Genomic DNA, 21,320 nt, shown 5'->3' on the forward strand with positions numbered 1-21,320 from the left:
TTTATTATTCATAAATATTAAAATCTACAGTGCGTCACTTTCATACTACTGACTAATCGCCTAATCAGACTTTTATTGTTTTTTATAAGAAAGAAAATACAATCACGTGGTATAATTATCAATGAGAGTAAGAAATACAGTAATAAGTAATATAGTATTACTCGTATCCGGTATAATCATAATTCAGTCACATTTTACTAATTCAGTTAATTCAGCAATCAAAACCATTTTTAAATCTATTTAAAAAATATTATGGAACGCTTAATATTTAGGTAGACGTGACTCAAATGAAGATACAAAATTTTTTATAAAAAATAAGTGTAACAGATTTTTGTTTTAATTCAATTATTTAACTCTTCAATAAATAAATATTAAAGAAAATGTTTTATTAATAGTCGTCATTATCTCCAAGTATTCATTCTTAAGAAAATACAGCATTAATTTTAATTAATTGCATCAATCATTAAAATATTTGTGACGATAAAGGCCAAATCAAACTATGCAAATAATCAGGAATTATATATGTAATATGTATCTTAATCATAATTTATAATTTTATTATTCGCATTTAACGAAATTGATCATTAAGAAATACATTTTTTCGTTCACCTATAATTCACTCAAATTCATCTATAATTTATGATACCTAAAAAATTTCTGTTTAATTTCCATAAACAACAAATATATTACGTTATATAATATATTATATAAAACATTTACTTCGAAAATATATAGTGAATCAGAGAAAGATTAACCAAATTTTTGAAATACTAATTTTTATCTTATTCTAATGATATTATAAAAGTATTTTATTTTTAATACTTCATTAGTTAAATTAAAAATGATAATTTCAGTATGTACAAACTCAAAGAAATAATAATAATAATAATAGAAAAATATATAATTAATATTTGCTTATGATAAATTGTGTGCAATAGAAAAATCTGCTGATAATTTTATCAATGTCAACTTTTAGTAAAACATTAACCTTACAATAGACGATACAATAGAAAATTGAATTAAATAGTAACGATAAATGTTAATTCGTCGATGAATCGAAAAGTACTGGAACAATTGACAACGTACGACAATGCACTTTAATAATAAAAATAAATAAATTAAAAATGATGAAAATATAATAAAATAACAATAAATAAGTCAATTATAATAATTGTTGGGTTTGATTTTATGACAAATTTCCATCCTTAATGTAATATTATAAAATTCGTAATACAATTTTATGGTTACCTAATTTGTTAATTTTTTTATTATTTGGACATGTATCATAATCATTAAATTTTTTGATAGACTCTTTCGAAAAGTTCTAGAACTGGTATTTAAGACTATAGGAATGACATTGTTAAATTTTTTGTATAATAAACTACGTTTAAAATCTTACATTATTTACATTTATAATTCGAACATTGATCAATTTAATAAATTTTTGTAAATTATCGTATCTGAATAGATTTAAGTAATTTATATCTGCCGTGTATACAGAAATGAAAATAAAGCAAAAATCTAATTTAAAAATTGAAAATATATTTCCATAGCGTTAAATATAAATTTCAAAACAATATTAATAGGATTTTATTTCCTCGTATATACTATAGATGACAAAATTACTTAAAAGATTTGAATAAACTGTGGCATATCTAATCAGTTAATTACACATAAATTCTTTTAATTAAGTGGTTTAAAACAAATACAGAAATATTATAGAATAAATGAAAAAATATTTACAAATTATCGTTGTAATAAGTTATAGATGATACATGTCATAATTATTAAAATTCATTAATCGAATAGATAATTTTATCAAATTTTTATTAGTAGAATTCTTCTTCTTCTTCTTCTTCTTCTTCTTCTTCTTCTTCTTCTTCTTCTTCTTCTTCTTCTTCTTCTTCTTCTTCTTCTTCTTCTTCTTCTTCTTCTTCTTCTTCTTCTTCTTCTTCTTATTATTATTATTATTATTATTATTATTATTATTATTATTATTATTATTATTATTATTATTATTATTATTATACAGAAATTGTTTAACATCTATTAGTTGAAAATCCTCTATTAAATTTTATTATTTATAACTAGTTCTTTTTTTATTTTATAATAAATGCGAACGTTACTTTAAAATAGTATTTTCTTTGTTTACTTCTATAATAATAGGTTTCAAAAAATCGTATAAAGAATAATTGGAAAAAAAAAAAATAATAAATAATATAGAATTACTTTTTAAAATACACATTACAAACAAAAAATTGGAATATCTAAAAAGACAATAGGCCAATAAGTTCAAATAATCTGTTCTACAGAGAAATTTGTGTTTAAAAATATTATCTAGCAATTAAAAAATAATCTTCCCAATAACTGGCTCTACGGCTATGTATAACGGCTTCTAAGTAATGAAATTTCCTTTTCGCCAACAGCTTCACTAGGCTGATTAAATCTGATCTTTCCGCAACAATTACAAGTTTCAAAAAATGACCATCAATTATTTGTATACGAAATAAAAATGAAAAAATATATTGAGTACCAAATGCAAAATTATAAAACCATCCATGTTTTAAAATAGTTTTGAGTCCACTCATTACACATTGAACAATATAATAATCTCAAAAATTTGATTCTTTTCTTATTATAATTCATCCATTGAGACTACATAGCAAAAAAAATATTTTAAAAACTATACGTTCTTTACAAGAATTAAATAACTAAACATAATATTCAAGATTAATGTCATTACCATTTCAATCTCATAGAAAGCAAATATTATGTAATAGAATCTATCACAACAAAATTATAGATTTTAATCTAGGAAAAATCTTTTCCCAAATAATTATTTATTAATTTATCACACAAATCGAATTTTATGTGCGAAAATAAATACGATGCTTTTAGGAATTTAACCTAAATAATTATATCTGATATTTTTATTGCTTCAATTAACTCTATTCTTGAATATTGAGACTAGAGGACAATTTAATGTCTACTTTAAAATAATAACTTAATTGAATTTAAAACTTTATAAACTATAAAGTCACATTTAGTATTATTTGATATAATAAAAGAAGATAAAAATATTGATTATTTAAATAAATCTTTTTTTTTTTTTTTTTTTTTTTTTTTTTTTTTTATTTTGCAATAAAATATCTCAGTTATTATAATAAAATATCTCAGTTTATAAATCTTGAGACTATATTTAGAGAGTCCTTGGTATTTTGAGAAAGTCAAGTAAAATTACAACACATTAATTATATATATATATATATATATATATATATTATTATAAATAATTCTATGTTTTATTCATTAGGACTTTATAATTTTACTTTAAAGATAAAGTACCTTGAAAGTAGCTTAAAATTATTGACACTATCGATGCGACAATTGTCCTTAATTAATTAAAAAAAGTGCGTTAATAAAATTGGGCTTAACGTGATAATTAAATTTACCGGTTCTAAAGTTGACAACGAGATCTATAAGGAATATCGTATCAGAAAGGCAGTTGAAGGCTATCCACCGTGTGCTCAAATCGTCGTTGAAAAAACTAATAGCGACCGGTAGGATGATTAGGTTGGCCACCAGTAGAAGAAGCATGCACAAGTCCCAATAAAATCTGTAATAATAAAGAAACACATTTTAGAGATTAACTTTTACATTTTATTTACTTCCTATTGTTACAATGAAATGGAATTTTGTTTAATATGCAAACTGATATAGCTGCAGAAACCTTGAGTCCACGCTTCATTCACACTTATTATTTATCATTTTTAGGTTGATGTTATTTATTACGTAGTTATAAAATATAAGCCATCGAAGTAAACAACAATAAAAGCGTTGCATAAAATTTAATTAATTTTTCATAACCAACATTTAATGTTTGTGTTCTAATATTATTATGAATATAGGATTATAACATTATATAAATTAATTTGTAATAAAAGATTTGTAAGATGATAAAGTAGTATAAAATTATTAAGTAACATATTATATAATACAGTTTAAAAAAAAAATAATAATAATAAAAACTATTTTATTTAATAAATTTTTCATTAAGAAATTACTGCACATTCTCTAAATATACTGGAAATTACTAAATTGTTAAATACGAATGGAAATATTTTCCATTATCTAGAGCTGGATTCCCGATGTAATGCGTATGTTTGTTCGCACTATGAAATTAGTTTAAATAAATGCTCAAAATAAATGAGAAAAGTTATTGGTTCAAGTATGTAAAAATTACACAAATATATGAAAGAAAAAAATCAAATTAAAAAGGTTTGTAACGTCTGACAGAAATCAAGCACTTGTTAAAGAGCGTGAAAGGTATATATATATATATATATATATATATATATATATATATATTAAGAGAGAGAGAGAGAGAGAGAGAGAGAGAGAAAACGTTGATAGTTTTATAATTATAACAGGGTTAATTAAATCTTTAGAATTAACTTATAGACTTTGTGAAAATGTCAAAATATACTGGATTACTTAATCGAATCGATGTATTGCTATAAAATTATTTTTAACGATAAATTGTGGAAAATCTTGTTAACTATCGCTTAATTGACTACAATCCTCTCATGCTTACATTAATATTCTTATATTTGATTGTGGATATTACCGTTACCATATAAAGGGCGTAAAGCTGTAGGGCATAAAAAGAGATATACATAGATTTACGGCAGATAAGCCAGACGACAATTGTCGAATTAGTAAGTAAGTGTCTTTAATGATGTGATATTGCTCAATGCAGAAAGAAATATTAGTTGTTGGAGTATTTTAATTTCCATTACATTATCGTACTTTTAAATTAAATTAATAATGAAAATTTTGTTTTTACAGCAAATTTAAGTCAGCGTGTATGTGTGTGTGTGTGTGTGTGTGTGTGTGTGTGTGTTTATTTTTTTTTTTTTTTATAAAAACTCTACTTATTACATTAGACAATAAGAAACATTATTTTATTTATGATTACGAAATCATCTACATAATATAAATTTACTTATGCTGCACGCGAACTCAACATATTTATGAAAATATGCATCTAAAATACATATAGTATTTCAGAAATACATTTTTATATAAAACTACAATATTCGATTACAATAATATTACAATGTAATAGAGAATTTCTGCGTAATATATAATGATAGTTATCGTTCTTCCAGAGTTGGAGCTTCTGTTGTACTGTTTATACTGAAATCGCATGCCATATCAATCAGGAATTACAGCGAGCTTATCATAAAAATTCACGATAGTAACATCGTACATTCAATTTCTTCAGGGGAGTAAATTTACTCAACTTGCTTCATCGAGTTTCGACAGGCGTCGCCGATAAACAAGCTACTAATGATTGTTAATTTATGTACATATAGCGTGAGTCGTTACAATATGCCCCTTGCCAGTGATGACATCGCGATACTACCCAAACGATTCCGAAGCTCCGTCTATTATCGTAAATTATAAATGTCGCTTTACTATCCGTTCAATGATGCTTGTGCTCAAATCACATCGGACTCATCCATAACGAAGATGCCAATAAACTATTTGTAGCATATGACTGACGTAGCTATTGATCCGTATTTCCATAATCTTCCTACAATATTACGTATTCCCACCTCATTGTTCTTAAATTTAAATCATTTAAACGAATTATAATTATAAATTTTTGGTAAAGGTTATCATTCGTTTCAAATATTTATCTCCGTATATTAATAACTTTTTTAATAGATTTTAAAACGCTCATGCGTTTAAGCAAACAACTACGGATATTTTATTAAGGTAATGTAGCGTTAAGAGTGTACGTGAATCAGAAATTACTACATCTACTCAATATCATTAATGCCAGATTCCTATTAATACGCCAAGTGCGAAAAATACTAGTCCGTATAATTTTATGACATTGTTGTCAATATCATGTATGCGTATAAGTCATACAAATATAATTGTGATTGCCGTCGGATAAATTATTATAACATCATATAGATTATAAAGTATTTACAAACGATGATTTTCACTTTTCACGAATATATTTATATCGCAATACATATTCTATACAATTTTTCAAGATTACGCAAATAAATGAATATTGAATTTGTAGGTGAATCATTGCATCAAAACAAAAATGTAATATAATTTTTTATAAAAGTTATTTTTAATGAAGTTTAGTTATAATTATAGTTATATTCCTAGCAGATAATACATCAGTATATAATATATACATTTTTTTATATAATTGATTATTGCATATTGATGATTATAATATTTTTATAATGTAAAAAAAAAATTATCATGTTGGACAAATATAATTTTATTTCTTAATTTTATTATAAGTTTAAATAAAGCATAAATAAGAGAATGTATGAATACCGTATTTACTAAATTAACTGTAGATTCTTTATTATCCAATTATACAGATTTTTCATGCTTATTTTTCAATTAAATCACTTATAACAAGAAATATCTTTTCTTGATTTATTATTACGATCGAGCTTACCGATCATACATATGTTTTTATTTATGAAAAATGGCGAGTAACTATACGAATACTTATAATACGTAAACAAATATTTTAGTTTCATCTGCAAAATAACTAATATCAAATAAAAAATGATTTATTATTATATTTTTTACTCTTTTATTTTGAGTGAATGTTTTCTAACTGATGAAGACAAGTAATGAAAAAGGATCAATGAAACAAAATCATACATGTAATAAAAAGTACTTTTGTTAGTTTCGCATTTCACGTAAGATTTTCGTTCAAATCGTTGATTGAATTATGTCTGCAACCAGAAAGATAAACTTCAGCCTAGATGTATATATATATATATATATATATATATATATATATGCTTATATTAAGTTAATTATATATGTTAAGCAATTCATAAATGGGGAAAGAAAAAATTTTGATTAAGCATATAACGAACAAAGAACTTAAAAAGACCATAATTAGAATTTTCATACATACAGTGCATATATGGAAAGGACATACATACAACATACTCAAACCAAAAAGCTTCTTGGTGCTAGTCATACTAGGCTAACTAATCCCAATTAGAGACTCGAACTATAAAACTATGGATGAATTGACGTCATGGTAAACGTGGATTTACATTGGACACACCCAGAAGCTTTTTACGAGTTTTGCGTCCTTTCAAAGTTTCTAGTGGCAAAAAGCGGATGTGCAAATGTTCTGACATTGGCTGTAAGCTAGTCACATTATTCTATTAGAGTTTTCCAACTTTGTACTTCGTACAGAATCGAAAACTTGTGATGCAGCTGAAATGATGTTAAGTGCTTTGAATGTTACTTTTGTAAAAAGAAAATATTCGTAGAGAGTGCAGCGTTGTACATAAGTGACTATTGTCCTATGTCCTATTCTGAATAATTTATAAAGAAAACGGATGTATTGTGAGTAATTTAATAAGTAAGATTTAATAAATGATAATCCACATAAAGGAAATACTATTCAATACATTAAGGAATAGTCCATAAAAAATACACATGTACACATAGTATAATTAATTTATAGCGATGAATTATGCATCTGAATATAATAATATTTTTCATTCGTTATTTGTTAAATCGTTAGTTGTTCGAAAATATTTATATAAACTTTATCAATTAATCATTAATCACGTTGCTTCCTTGCACCTTATGTATTATGTATATACAATGTATGACCAAATTATTTGCTTTCATTACCATTGTATACGGATTTTATTTCAGACATTCTACAATTTTACGTGAATATTAATTTATAATTATGAAAAACAACATGAGAATGATAAAAAAAATACATTTCTTCTATTTTAGCATTATTTCGTTTTAATAATAGAAATCCTATTGTCTGAATTGCAAATGTGAGGTGAGGTGAGGGGCGGGGGGGGGCGGAGGGGGGGGGCGAGAAATTATATGAATATACATGTGTATATGAAAAAAAAAAATTTGCAATTACAGAAAGAGGTTACTAATATTTTCTTTAACTATAAGTATAAAACAATAAAAATATTTAATGTTCATCGATCGAAGGATATAAATGTTGATACACTTTTTTTTTTGTATTCATTAGATATTACTAACATGGATTTTTTCCTTTTCTAATAAATTTCTACATTTAGTCGTATGAAACATAGATGATGTATTTAATCATAAAACCGATGTCTTTGTATCACTAATAAAGTTTTATAACAAATATCATTGTTTGTCCATAGGACAAGGCCATATAAATGAAAACCTATAGTATGCTTTTATGAACAAACTTGAATAATTTAACTCAATTTAATATATTCTTGAAATGTTATTGTAATTACAAATAAATACTGAATAATTTTAATATACTTAAAAACATAATATTTTTGTAATAATTTTATCTTTTTAAAAACAAAAATTACATTCCACCAGTATAGTGGGTACGTTAGATAACTTTTTCATTAAATAACTATTGAAACCATATTTAAAATACTTATTTATGATGTTAGTTAACTTTATGTTTCGGTTTTTATGTATAATGTATTGGTTATTTTTATGACAGGTTTAGCCGAATTCTCATCAATATTTAAATAAAATTATACGTTATCTTAATTTTTAATCTTCATAGTACAAGGATATTACCTACAGAATTGAGTTAATTCTACAAAAAAAAAAAAAAAAAATTATGGTTAAATTTATTATACTTATACAAAGTTTTTATTTTTATTTTCTAATTATTCAATAATTTTTAAATCTTTTTAATTAAACCACGAAAAATTAATGGTTACGAATTATTAGATTATAAACATTTTAAAAACCATATAATCAAGTGTATTTCTTCTCTACTCCTAATATCGCCATTATACAAAGATTAATATAATCGTTTTTACAAAAAAAAATACAGATTTTTGGATGAATATATAATATTTCTAATGCTGTAGATTATAAAATTGAAATTGAATAAAGAATTGAATTCCAAAAGACTTTATTAATATTAGTTGATTAATGGTAATAATAGTACAAAAAATCCAATATATTTAATCATTGAAGATATCATAGAATAATAATTAATATAAATTTTTTTATATGTGTTTTTATATACTGGGCATATAAAAAAGCTTAAGAATTTTTAAATTAAAGCTAAGTAGAAAAGAAAAACAGTACGTAGTTCTCAAATATTTATAGAAATTGTTATTTTTCATTTTCTTTTCTTTTTCTCTTATTTTCTTTCTTTTCATTATCCATACGGAATACATAATAAATTGCTAGTTAACTATATATATATTTTTTAACACATTTTTCACATGGCATGACAATGGATTTGAAATTTTTTCGGTACTACTGAACATATTTATAACAAACATAATATTTATTATATGCTTGTATATTCAAAATAAAAATATTTATATATTATTATTTTAAATTTACATATACGTAATATTTTTGTTGAAATATGAAAAAAAAATTCACATTTGAAATACAAACATTTTAAACAAATGCAAAAGTCCACGAAATACACAAAATTTTCTTTTTCGAATTTAACTATCATTTTAATACTATTAGATACATAAAAAATTTATCTAAATTCTATTTCAATACAAATTATCGACTTTTTTTTATAGTACATTATATTGTTTCATCCGCAAAATGTATATATATATATATATATATATATATATATATATATATATGTAGATATATTTTTTTGCTTTAAGTATTGTATAATTGACTGAGATGACAATAAATATTAATTCAACAAATTTATAAAATAATACAAATTTTGATAAATGACTTAATACTTTTCTGGTTTAAGAAATATAATTTGTAATTAAAGATAATAAAACAATATATATAATGTAATTTCACAGTCTTTAAATATCCACATGTTGACACATGTACATATCCAAATGCTCCATAAATGTCGTTTATTTTCTTTTATACAAGAAAATGTAATCAATTTTTATTTTCATATTATATCTTTTATTTATTAAATATATATAATACTTAAATGTGTAGATTATTCGTATAAATATTTAATATGTCATATAAACAGTTTATTTCAACTGTACAGCTATAATTCGAAATTTTTTCGACATTTTATAACAAAAAAAAAACTATATATTATCTATTTTCATATTTCCTTTTGTTGAAAAAGACATATATTTAATACATTTTAGATTTTCGCTATTGAAATCATAGACAATAGCATCAGAGACTTTAACAATTTGTATATAATTATAAAAATTATTATCTCGTTAAAAACGTAGTAAAAAACTTACATATTTTATGAATTGCATAATTACAGTTGTCACTAGAAAATTAAGTCTTTATTGGAAAATAAATATAATACTGTACTTTTTTAATTACTTTATATACTTCTTAGAATATTAATAACAAAACGATCTGTTTTTTGAAAACCATATGCGTTCAACTTGTTTATTCTATTTTTTTATAAATTATGTTATTAGTTATCTCAGAATTCTAATTGAAACTAATTTACTTTGAGTAAACAATTCTATAAAGTGATGTTAATTAGATATTATGAATTTATAAATATATTTATTGAATTTCAATTTAATAATTTTAGTAATAAAATTTATATTACATAATTGATAATATCGAAAAGATTAAATAGTATTCAGAAATATAGGAAGTATTAATTTATCAGAATTAGATATATTAAATTACATCATTTGTATTATTTAAATGAAACTATCTCGTGTTTATTAATTTTCACAACATCATAATTGAAGCTATTGTATACAATTAAAAGAGTTGGATATGTAGAGATCAGGTTCAATAATATAATGAAGAAGGCAGGGATAATAATTTGTCATCTGACTTGTATAATTAGTCAATGAATTATGCATATAGGGATACTTGGGGATAGTTTTTGTGTAATTTGCGTTCATATGTATAGTTACAAGTATATTAAATATTTAATTAAATGACAATTATGAAAAATTTTGTATTAAATATTTGATGAAATTAGAAGATCGGATTATAAATTACAGTAAATTAATTATTATTATTGTAATCTGTGTAACACACAACTCGAGTTAAATTATAAGCTAATATATTTAAATGATTTATTTGATATCAATAGGATATTAAATTTAAACAATATTTTTAAATTTTAAATTTAATTTATTCAAATATCCAAAACAAAAAAAAAAAAAAAAAAAAAAAAACCAACAATATTAGACACATTGCGAACGTATTAATAAAAATGAAATCTGATAAGTTAATTGGTGCAGAAACTTTTTTACCTTTATATTCATTATTTATAATTAACTAAAAACTAAACTACACTATATTTTTCGATTAAAGTATATTGTTTATAAATTTAAACAAAGGTTAAAAATAAAATATACCTGTAAAATTTAAAACTAGTCTATCGATACTTTTATCAATTCATGTTAAAAATAATTAAATCGTTTAAACCAATCCAATTAGTCGAAAATATTTGAAAACAAATAATTTCGGCTAATTGGATAAATTTGGACTTTCACTAATAATATTGATCATTAAATTTTCGTAACTGATTAAAATTATATTATTTTAACCAGATACTTTTACCATATCCAGTTTTATAAAGAAAATGATAAATACACTTTGTGTTAGAGCAAATATATATAATAAATAGTATATGGTTGATCTACATTAAGACAAATTTTACAATTTATTAAAATAACTTGTTTCAATACAGCAATAATTATAACAAATTAACCTAATAGTAAAATTAAAAACTTCAAAATGTTGCTTAAAATGTTACATTTAGTAAGACACTTGTACATATATAGTGTTTGTTTCTTGTTTAACCATTTATTTATTGAGATTTCGTGAAATTAATTTTTATCGAAGATTGTAAATTTATGTGATATTAATTTTAAAGAATATCTATTTCTTATTGGTGTTGCAGAGAATATAAAATATTAAGTCAGAATTGTATAAAATAAAGAGTGATAAATCAGTATTTTCATTTCTTCTCATACATTTTCATTCTAAAATATTTAATTCCCAAATATGAAATAACTCATCATTTTTGTTTTTGTTTTTGTTTTTGTTTTTGTTTTTTTCTCTAATGACCTGAATAAATTATATTAAAAATATAATGTTAAAGCCATTCTTACATTTAAACATTATTCTAACTGCACACGCGTACGTATCCGAATCCTGAACTCCGTCGATATGAATCAATCCAGATTCCCATGTAATGAATATTTACCGAAGGCCTTAACAAGACAAAACCAATGCGATTTTCGTCAGGTCGCAACATACATATGCGAACTCGACACTGCAGCGGCAAGAAAATAAACTTTTCGTCACTGCAGCACTGAATATCTTCAAGTTAGAATCTTCGTCGTATATAGCTTTAGTACTTGACATTAACCATCATCTCTCTTCCTCATCGCCTCGCTGCTTATTTCTTTGATTCCATCATTCTGTCTGCAGTGATTTGTCTTTGCCTTTCTTTCTCTTATTCTTTTTTACATTCACTCGTAATCTCTCTTTACCCATTATCATTCTGTTGATCTTCATAAAAGCGATATCGAAAAATTCGTGTATGAATATATGTGGATTGTAAAAACTGATAAATTATACTCTCTTATGAACAAAAAACTAAAATTACGATGGTTACTTATTATCATTGTTGAATAAATAATAAGCATAATACAGAATTGATGTATTACTTCATATAAATATTATAAAGGATACATATGATTATATTTCTTTATTTTTACAAATACATTTTAAGAAGACTTCTATTTACATTGTTTTTTTTTTCTAACTTTAAACTATATTATTTGCACTTTTTGTAACTATAATTATATACAAAACAATAAAGTGCATCTTTAAAAGTTCCACAATTGTATTTTATACTTAGTAATAAAATGTACTAATAATAAAACAACGATATAGAGCATGAGATATTAAATTTAGGTTAAATTTTAAAATAGAACCCGTAAATAATGTCTGAAACATCGTTTTCTTTTATTTTTCTAATTAAGCAATTTAAGCACTAATTTTTCGTTACTTCACTTAAAGCTTACTTAATTATACTAAAGTGCAAAAAATTCAAATCATATATGCAAGGAAATTCTATTCTTTCGTAATTTTTTATTTTAATTTTATTAGCTAATCAATGAACAAAATTTTAATAATAAGTTCAATAAATTTTAAAAACGTTCAATACAACCGTTATATATGCAAAATCTATACGCAAAAGCAATAGAGGAATTTTTTAAATCCGCCAAATGTATTGACGTTAAATTTTATTCGAGTTACATTACTTTGTCTTCTACTATCGTATGAACAAGTAAAAGACGAAGTTGTAGTTTATTAATTTTTAAATTAACCAGATGCATAAAAATGTTTAAATATTAATGTAATGAAATATGTACATGTTAATTATGTATTTATGTACGCACACACTCACGCCCAGGCACACGAACGTTTATGTATTTTTGCAATAAAAGTGATAATTTGCCTTATTATAATATTATTGTTCTTAATTATTTAATATTGTTCAGGCCGACTTCTCTTGTGCTATTATCTATGTAAATAAAATATAAATTACGCAAATACGTGCACATATACGTAAATACATCGTTACGTTTATAAAAACTCATTTAATTACTACTTTTAAAAAATAGGAAAAAGTATTTACAAATTTTATATTTGAAGCTTTTCGAAATAAAAATAAATAGTTAATTTTAGATTAAATTGTACGTTAATACCAATAAATTTTCATATTTTTACTGTAAATCTGTTAGTTTATCATTATATTAAATTGTATTGGTGATTTTAAAAATGTGTTGCCTCTAAAATAAATATTGATATACATAGCATTTTATTCATAATTTGTCCAAAAGTTATTTTTACTATAAACACATTTTATTAAACAACCGTATTTTAAATAGACAGATAAATTCATATTATTAAAAATGGTATAGCATTCGCTATATCATCTCTATAAAGTTATTTACAAATACTAAAAATTACAGTTTATATCATGACAAATTAAATATCTTGAATGTAATTACAAATAAATGGTGCAAATAATATAAATTCTATGCTAATAAGCAATTAGAAATATGACCGAAGAATTTTGTAATGGTATCTTCAACACTTGAATTTGTATGTATGATTCGACTTTATATGTACAGGAAGCTTTCAGCATACAATGATGATAAATTTGAAACTATAAGATAACGCGTAGGGCACTGAAGATTTTTATTGGAGGAAGAATATTGAAATTCAAAATAGTTGATTAATATACGTAAATATTGATTAAAAGATTTATTAAATACATTATTAAATATAAAAACTGTTAATTATTTTGTCTTCTCTCAAAAACAGAGAAGATGCGCCATGAAGTAAATCTTTGTAAAAAACAAAAAAAAAAAAAATCCAATATCTTATCTTTCTGAAATAGTTGCTTAATTTTCCATTTTTTTTTTTTTTTTTTACAATTTTTCTTATAAAAACTTAATCTTTCCACTTTTACACAACAAAAACTTGACGCTACGTAATAAAACATAAATTGCATATTCTATGTTGCATATTCTTTGTTCTTCTGATCTCGATTAATCAACAAATTGCTATTCACGCGTAAATAAATATAAAAACTATGGTTCAAGAATACATGTGTAAATATTAAACGATATTGCATCTTTATTTTTTTGTAAAATATAAAAAGTCCTAACGCTCGGTAATTGCGTGTATAACCTTATTACGTTATATAAAAATTTACGCTTATTCTACTGGTAAATCAAATACTTAAAGTGTGAAAATCACAGAAACTTTATATAGGGCTTCTATATATTAAACAAAATTTTCTTTATTATAACAAGAAGTTCATTTATTATTACATAAAATTGCTTTATTTAAATTGTTATTAAAATTGATAAATATTTATACGAAATGAGTAATAATAATATGACACTTTCTTCATCTGAACCAATTATTCATAATTCAATTAATTGTTTTTATGTTAAAAATGAAAAGAGTATGTAATCATGTATTGCGTGTATATAATCAATAATTTATATAATCAATAGTTTATAGATCCAATTTTCATGTAAAGGCTGTCAAAGACAAATTAACAGTTCGTTACATAATTAATTTTAAATAAATTCAAAGAAATCAAATGTATAGTAATTCCGTTACTCAAGCACTCAAGATGAAAGATATTTATTAATGTATTTTGAAATACAAAATATTCCTTATAACAATAACAAACATAAATGCTGTCGTGAAATTATATAACAAGTGTGGAAAAAATATTTATTATATTTTATTGCGACTTATTCTTAAAGTAGGACAAAAAACGTACAGGTAATATTTTTCTCATTTTATCACAACATATATTTACCGTTAATTTATAATTAAAACAAATGTCAGGGTACAACATATGTAGCGACACTCACACGAATGCACGTCTTGAATTTAAGCGAATGCACAGAATTGAATGCGGTCGAGCACACACCATGCTTATCTAAAACACCCATATATACGAGCAAGTGTATTTGTCCGATAGGCAAACGTATAAGGAACGCTACAAATGAGAGAACACCTGGAATGAAAAGTAGGGAGAGGACGATTAGCTCGTGGATCATCTGGCAATGGCGACGGAACAATACCGCGAGGCCATCCATTGTGTCTGACTGACCGGAAGATGCTGACATAACCGATTCGGTGCCGTTCCGTGCGTTCACATATATTTTACAAATGAGAGAGATAGACACACAACCACACAGCCACACAGAGAGAGAAAGAGAGAGAGAGAGAGAGAGAGAGAGAGAGAGAGAGAGAGAGAGAGAGAGAGCGAGAGGGAGAGAGAGAGAGAGAGCGCGAGAGAGAGATAGAGGGGGGAGACAGAGTAAGAATGTCAAAAAAAAAGAAAAAAGGACAGATTCATAAAGGGAAGGTAGAAATTTCTTGATGGACAATGTGACGAATCAACGTTTTGAGTTTTTGCATGAGTAAGTACGTGGAGCTAAGTTTGTATGGTGGTGTATGTGCGTGAAAATACTGTCGGTTTATACTTGCGCGCTTCACTTATACGATTAAGAGATGGATAGAAATTAAGTGATATACGATGCTCGTACTAGGGGGGGTTATGTCTTATAATAATAATGAAGGTGTCGCCTTGATGATTTAACAGCTTGTACATCTACTTAGAGATGCCTGTTGTATTAGATAATAATTTATACGAGGATTGATCGACTTTCTAGAAAAGATATTCTAGAAGATTTTGGTAGAAATTTTAGGGCATAAATATTGCTTCTTCAAATATTTCAGCTCATCTTTTTACACAATCTTATAAATCTTGCATTTTATAAGTATTATGTATAAATGTTACTTAATTTACAATTTTCATTATACTTTTTAAAGAAAATAATAATCGATAAAAATGTTTTTTCAATTATATATCATAATTTAAATGTTTAATATAAATACAGAAGAAAGTTGCATTTAAAATGATCATCTTTTTTTTCTTACTTCTTAATAATCTCCTTTTTGTGTAAGTATATGTTTTTTTATAATAGAATATAATATAATTTTTTATAATTATTAATGCTAGTATTAACAATACTATTACAATATGTAATATTTATCATTATTTTTATAAACTATTTACAGTCGAAGATTAACACTACTTACTCTTCCAATACATTAACGAAATGTTATAAATTTGTTATATTTCAATCAATACTTTTATAAATTTTACTTCAATAAATATTTCAAATCGCTATCTAATATCTAATAATATTTTATGATTTATAATATAAGTTAATAGTATTAATAATTGAGTTTTTAGTACTCAACGTCATATTTTAACGAATGTTTTTATCAATCTAACCTGAAACCCTAAAAATATTTTTCTTCGTCATATGTCGAACGAATTATATTCTAATGGTAAATATTATATTTATACCATGAGGCAAAAATCTTTCGTACTCTTACATAAATTATTACAATGAAGTGGTGAAATAAGCATGACTTATAGTAAATCATTAGAATTACATTTACTCATGTAGATCTTGATATTCTACGATCGTAATTTTATCCAAACATTTACGAGTATTTTCATTGCATACTATAAATCACTCTTTGATAATGGACAATTCTGCTATCATCAAAGCAATTAACTGTGAAATTCATATAAACATTTTAAACGTTTATTAGTGCCCAACTCATATGATTAATCTCAAGGTTCAGAAAGACATCGTACTATTTACCATTCAAAATTTGCCATAATACACTGAAGAAGAAACAGAAAGAGAAAAATAGGCCGAGTGTAAGCTCGCAGTCACAAATCCGAGGTCACGATCAGCCGAGGATTTAAAAAAAAAAAAAAAAAAAAAAAAAAACCAAAAAAAAAACAAATCCACGTCGCTATGTATTTGCTATAACGTCCACTCGTTGGCCGGGTCACGGACGCATATACATACTAATACATTCTCTCTTCCCCCACACTCTCTCTATCAATCTATCTCTTCCTCTCTCTATGTGTGTCTAACTATCTATCCATCTATTTCTTCTTTATTTATTTTGTGATCTTCCTTACACAGACGCAAAATGGCGACATAGGGTCCAGCAATAATTATGATGTCAGATACGCGATATAAACTTACGATTTAATTAACTAATCAAGATCTCACTTGATCAACTGTTATGAAGAGGACTTCGTATAACGCCAGAAAGCATGTTCTCTTCGTTCTTTTTTTATCAATTTTATTATGATTTTTATTGTTATTTTCTTTTCTTTTTCTTTTTTTTTTTTTTTTTTTTGTATCATTCACGAGAAATATCTTAAAGATTTAATGTATTTTCAGAGTTTCGAATATTAGTTAATTATAATTTTAATATCCCATAATGTTCAGAATATCAATGTTTGTAACGTCGATATATTTGTCATTAATATTCAATCAAGGGATAAAACTGACCTTTATTCATATTTTCATTAATAACTTCCGAATATTTGCATATTTATAATGAAATAAATCTTTTATCGATATAAAAATATAACTCAGGCTTATCGTTTTTTAAAATATCAAACGTAGATTTTAATAATAATTTTATTTTGTTAAAACTTTTATAGTATGAAACAAGTAAGATTAAGTATTAATTAAATAAAAAATAATTAACGTTTCCAATAGAATATTCAAAGAACAGAAATATATTATGATTTTACATAATTATTTAAAATAATATTTAATTAATTTGCCGATTTATCCATAAGAATAAAAAATTTCTTGTCAAACTTGATTTACAAAGCCTATATTTCATGAAACGATTGTTCGAAAAAATTATTAAGTATTTTATAATTTAAAATATAATCAAAATTCAGATGAAATAATTTAGTTTAATGTTAAACTTGTGATTAATTATTTGAGTTACAGAAGTTGAAGCATTAGAAAAAAATACAAAGTCTTGTCTAAAATAAAAACTAGTTCATATAATTTGTTTATAAAACAAAAATTGTTATTAATAAATAAAAATTAAAATAAACGTATATACAAAATATTAATAAGAAGATTCATGAGTGTATTAACGCATTAACATTAGAGAATCAAGTTTATTAATTTAATAAAAGTGTAAAATCAACTATGAATCATCCAACGACTTTGTAATGATACATAATGAATAAGATAATAATCATACGAGTAGTTCTTAAAAAAAAAATGTTACAAAAAATAAGTTATTATTATTGTTTGTGTCGTAGAATAAAATGAATTCATCTTATACCTCAACTAAAGCAAATAATTTATAGCGACGAAAAGAAAATATGCGTGATTTAGACTCGAATCATTTGTGAGAGTATAAAATCGTGCGCAACTTAAGTTTCCTTTCAACTTACGTACGAAATATACGGATGATTTAGCGCTCAATGAGTCCTAGACTCGGAGATAATATTTACCAAAATGAAGAAATTTATTTGCCGGAATAAAACCACGAATACTCGCTAAAGAAGACTTTTCTTTTTAGATCGTTATTTCAGATCGACATACACGCAATGATAAAATAATTAATCGTAATTGTGGAGTGAGGGAATATAATAAAGTTGAATCGTTGGTAGATTATTGCTGATCCGACTGCATTAATTGTTGGATATAGTAGGATCGCATATTTTCACTGGAATGCATATTGTCGTATAGAAAGCGCGATATTCTCTTTTTATTATCTCTGCCGTGATTAAACCCAATGTCGTTTTCGGATTTATATGCATCGTGAGATTACCAGAAATTTAATCGATTTATGAAGCTTGAATGCCTGTTGATTAATTAATGTTTATGCATGTAATAATCATACTTTCGCTACCTTTAAAAAACAGCTTGAAATGTCTCTTTATTGAAATCTCAATAAGTTTAAATTTTACATATTCAAGTACATTAGTAAAATTGATCACGGAAAAAGCAATTAATCTTCAAATTAGAATATATTAATTGTTTTATAAATACAAAGCTCGTTTTAATACATAATATTATTTAATTTTCAACATTACATCAATTCCAAAAAAAGAAAAAAAAAAACAATGAGAAGAAATTAACCTAACGTGAATAAAAAATCTATAATAATCTTAACAAATATTAACGATATTCTTGTTCTTTCAAATTATGTATTATAAATATAATTAGAAGTTTACAATTATAAGTAAAGGCATTAAGTTTGACAAAAAAAAAAAAAAAAAAAAAAAACAAATTAACATTGACAATACGCTTTCGTGCAATTATAATATTAAATAATTACTCATATTAGTATAATTTAATCATCATAATGAAGCATATCATTTCCATTTTTCAGTACATAAGCCTAATTTTTATGAAGACATAAACAAATTTTGCTCTTTCCAATGCAAATATTATTAACTAAGGTCGCTACTTTAAATTAATGGCCGAATTACAAAATCTATTCTGATTCTGGTAGAGTAATATTAAAACAAGTGGAAACCGATAAAATGGATTTTTATTACTTTTCATAAATATTTTACGTGATCAATACAGATTTATTCTTATATATTTTAAAATTAACCTTTTAATTAAGCAAAAATGTACACTAGTACTCGTTATAAAATTAAAGCATTTGTTAGGTGAAATTTAAAAGACTTTATTAACATTTTATACATACTACAATTGATTTGCATAATATGTTAATTATAAATCCTATTAATCATCATTTTATGGAACTCTTGAAAATCCGTTTAAAAATAAGATTGAAAAATTAACATTCATTAAATTAAAGCTCAAATGTCAAATTAAAATTCAAAACAAGCTACGTCTAATTAACTAACTTTTTTTTACAAAAATCGAATTTGTACTATTTTATGGTTTTGCTAAAATATTATTGTGTCTACAACAATCATGAGTGCGTGAATACCATGAAATAAATAGATATTATATATTTTATCGTAAGAATAATTGCTAAATCCGTTGTCATGAGAATATCTCTTGATTGCATTCCTCCTCCCCGTCCCTTACTCTTCTCGCTGTTCTATCGAGCGCTTTATACAGTTTTTCTACCGCTGATTCCTTGTTTGTTTTCTTCTTCTTCCTTTTTCTTCTTTTTTTTCTGCGGAGTTAAAAAAAGATGACCGAACTAAACTCGTTTCAGCACTCTCGTGAGATATAAAATTCTTGTCGAAACTTAACTTTGCAGTTCCAATAGTGAGAGAATGATTCTTATACATGCACGAGTGTCCATGTATATATACATTGATAATAAATGAACAGGTGTTGCATATTTCCATTATTTCACAAGACGGCAAAAAGTTTAAAAATGGGCACTTTTTATTAAGCGACAATAGGAAAAAGGAATAATATATATATATATAAACTTAATTTTCTTATGCAAATATTATACTAAAAATGTACGCATTAGATAGAATATAAAATTTAGAAAGATAAAAAAAAAGAAGAAAATAATAATGGTGAATTGACTTATATTATCTGTAAAATATAAAAGAACCGAAATATTTGTAGAATTCAATTTATTTAGTTTATTTAATAAATGTGCATTTGCTTTTTATCGATAGTATTTGTAAAATCGAATTTTTGTTTATATTATACTTACATTAATTGTAATCATACCAAATTGTACTTTCGTAAATTGTCTGACTTTTGTAATTTAGCTTTAAAATGTGATTTATAGCTGTAAGAATGAAATAATTCATAACTTGCAAAAAGTATGCCTGCAGAATAGAATATTGTTGGCGAAGAAGTGGAAACTAAATATTAGAATAATTGCAGTTATAAATAACAACATATTTACAATATTTAAATGATAATTTAATATTGTAATGTTAGAAAGAATATAAAGTTGAATAAAATATGATT

General features: G+C 24.2%; 1 protein-coding gene across 6 annotated transcripts in view; it reads right to left on the reverse strand.

Annotated features, from left to right (window-relative positions):
• The window catches only part of LOC105368208 (hyperpolarization activated cyclic nucleotide gated potassium channel Ih), an 89,328-nt gene that overhangs the window by 36,906 nt on the left and 31,102 nt on the right, over positions 1-21,320 (reverse strand). For all 6 annotated transcript variants that reach the window (XM_011507218.1, XM_011507210.1, XM_011507201.1 and 3 more), the window contains exon 3: positions 3,453-3,616. In XM_011507218.1, the coding sequence (XP_011505520.1) occupies positions 3,453-3,616 (164 nt within the window). The remainder of the gene's footprint in view (positions 1-3,452; positions 3,617-21,320) is intronic.

Source organism: Ceratosolen solmsi, unplaced genomic scaffold (assembly GCF_000503995.2).
Source record: "Ceratosolen solmsi marchali unplaced genomic scaffold, CerSol_1.0 scaffold10, whole genome shotgun sequence".
Lineage (NCBI taxonomy): Eukaryota > Metazoa > Arthropoda > Insecta > Hymenoptera > Agaonidae > Ceratosolen > Ceratosolen solmsi.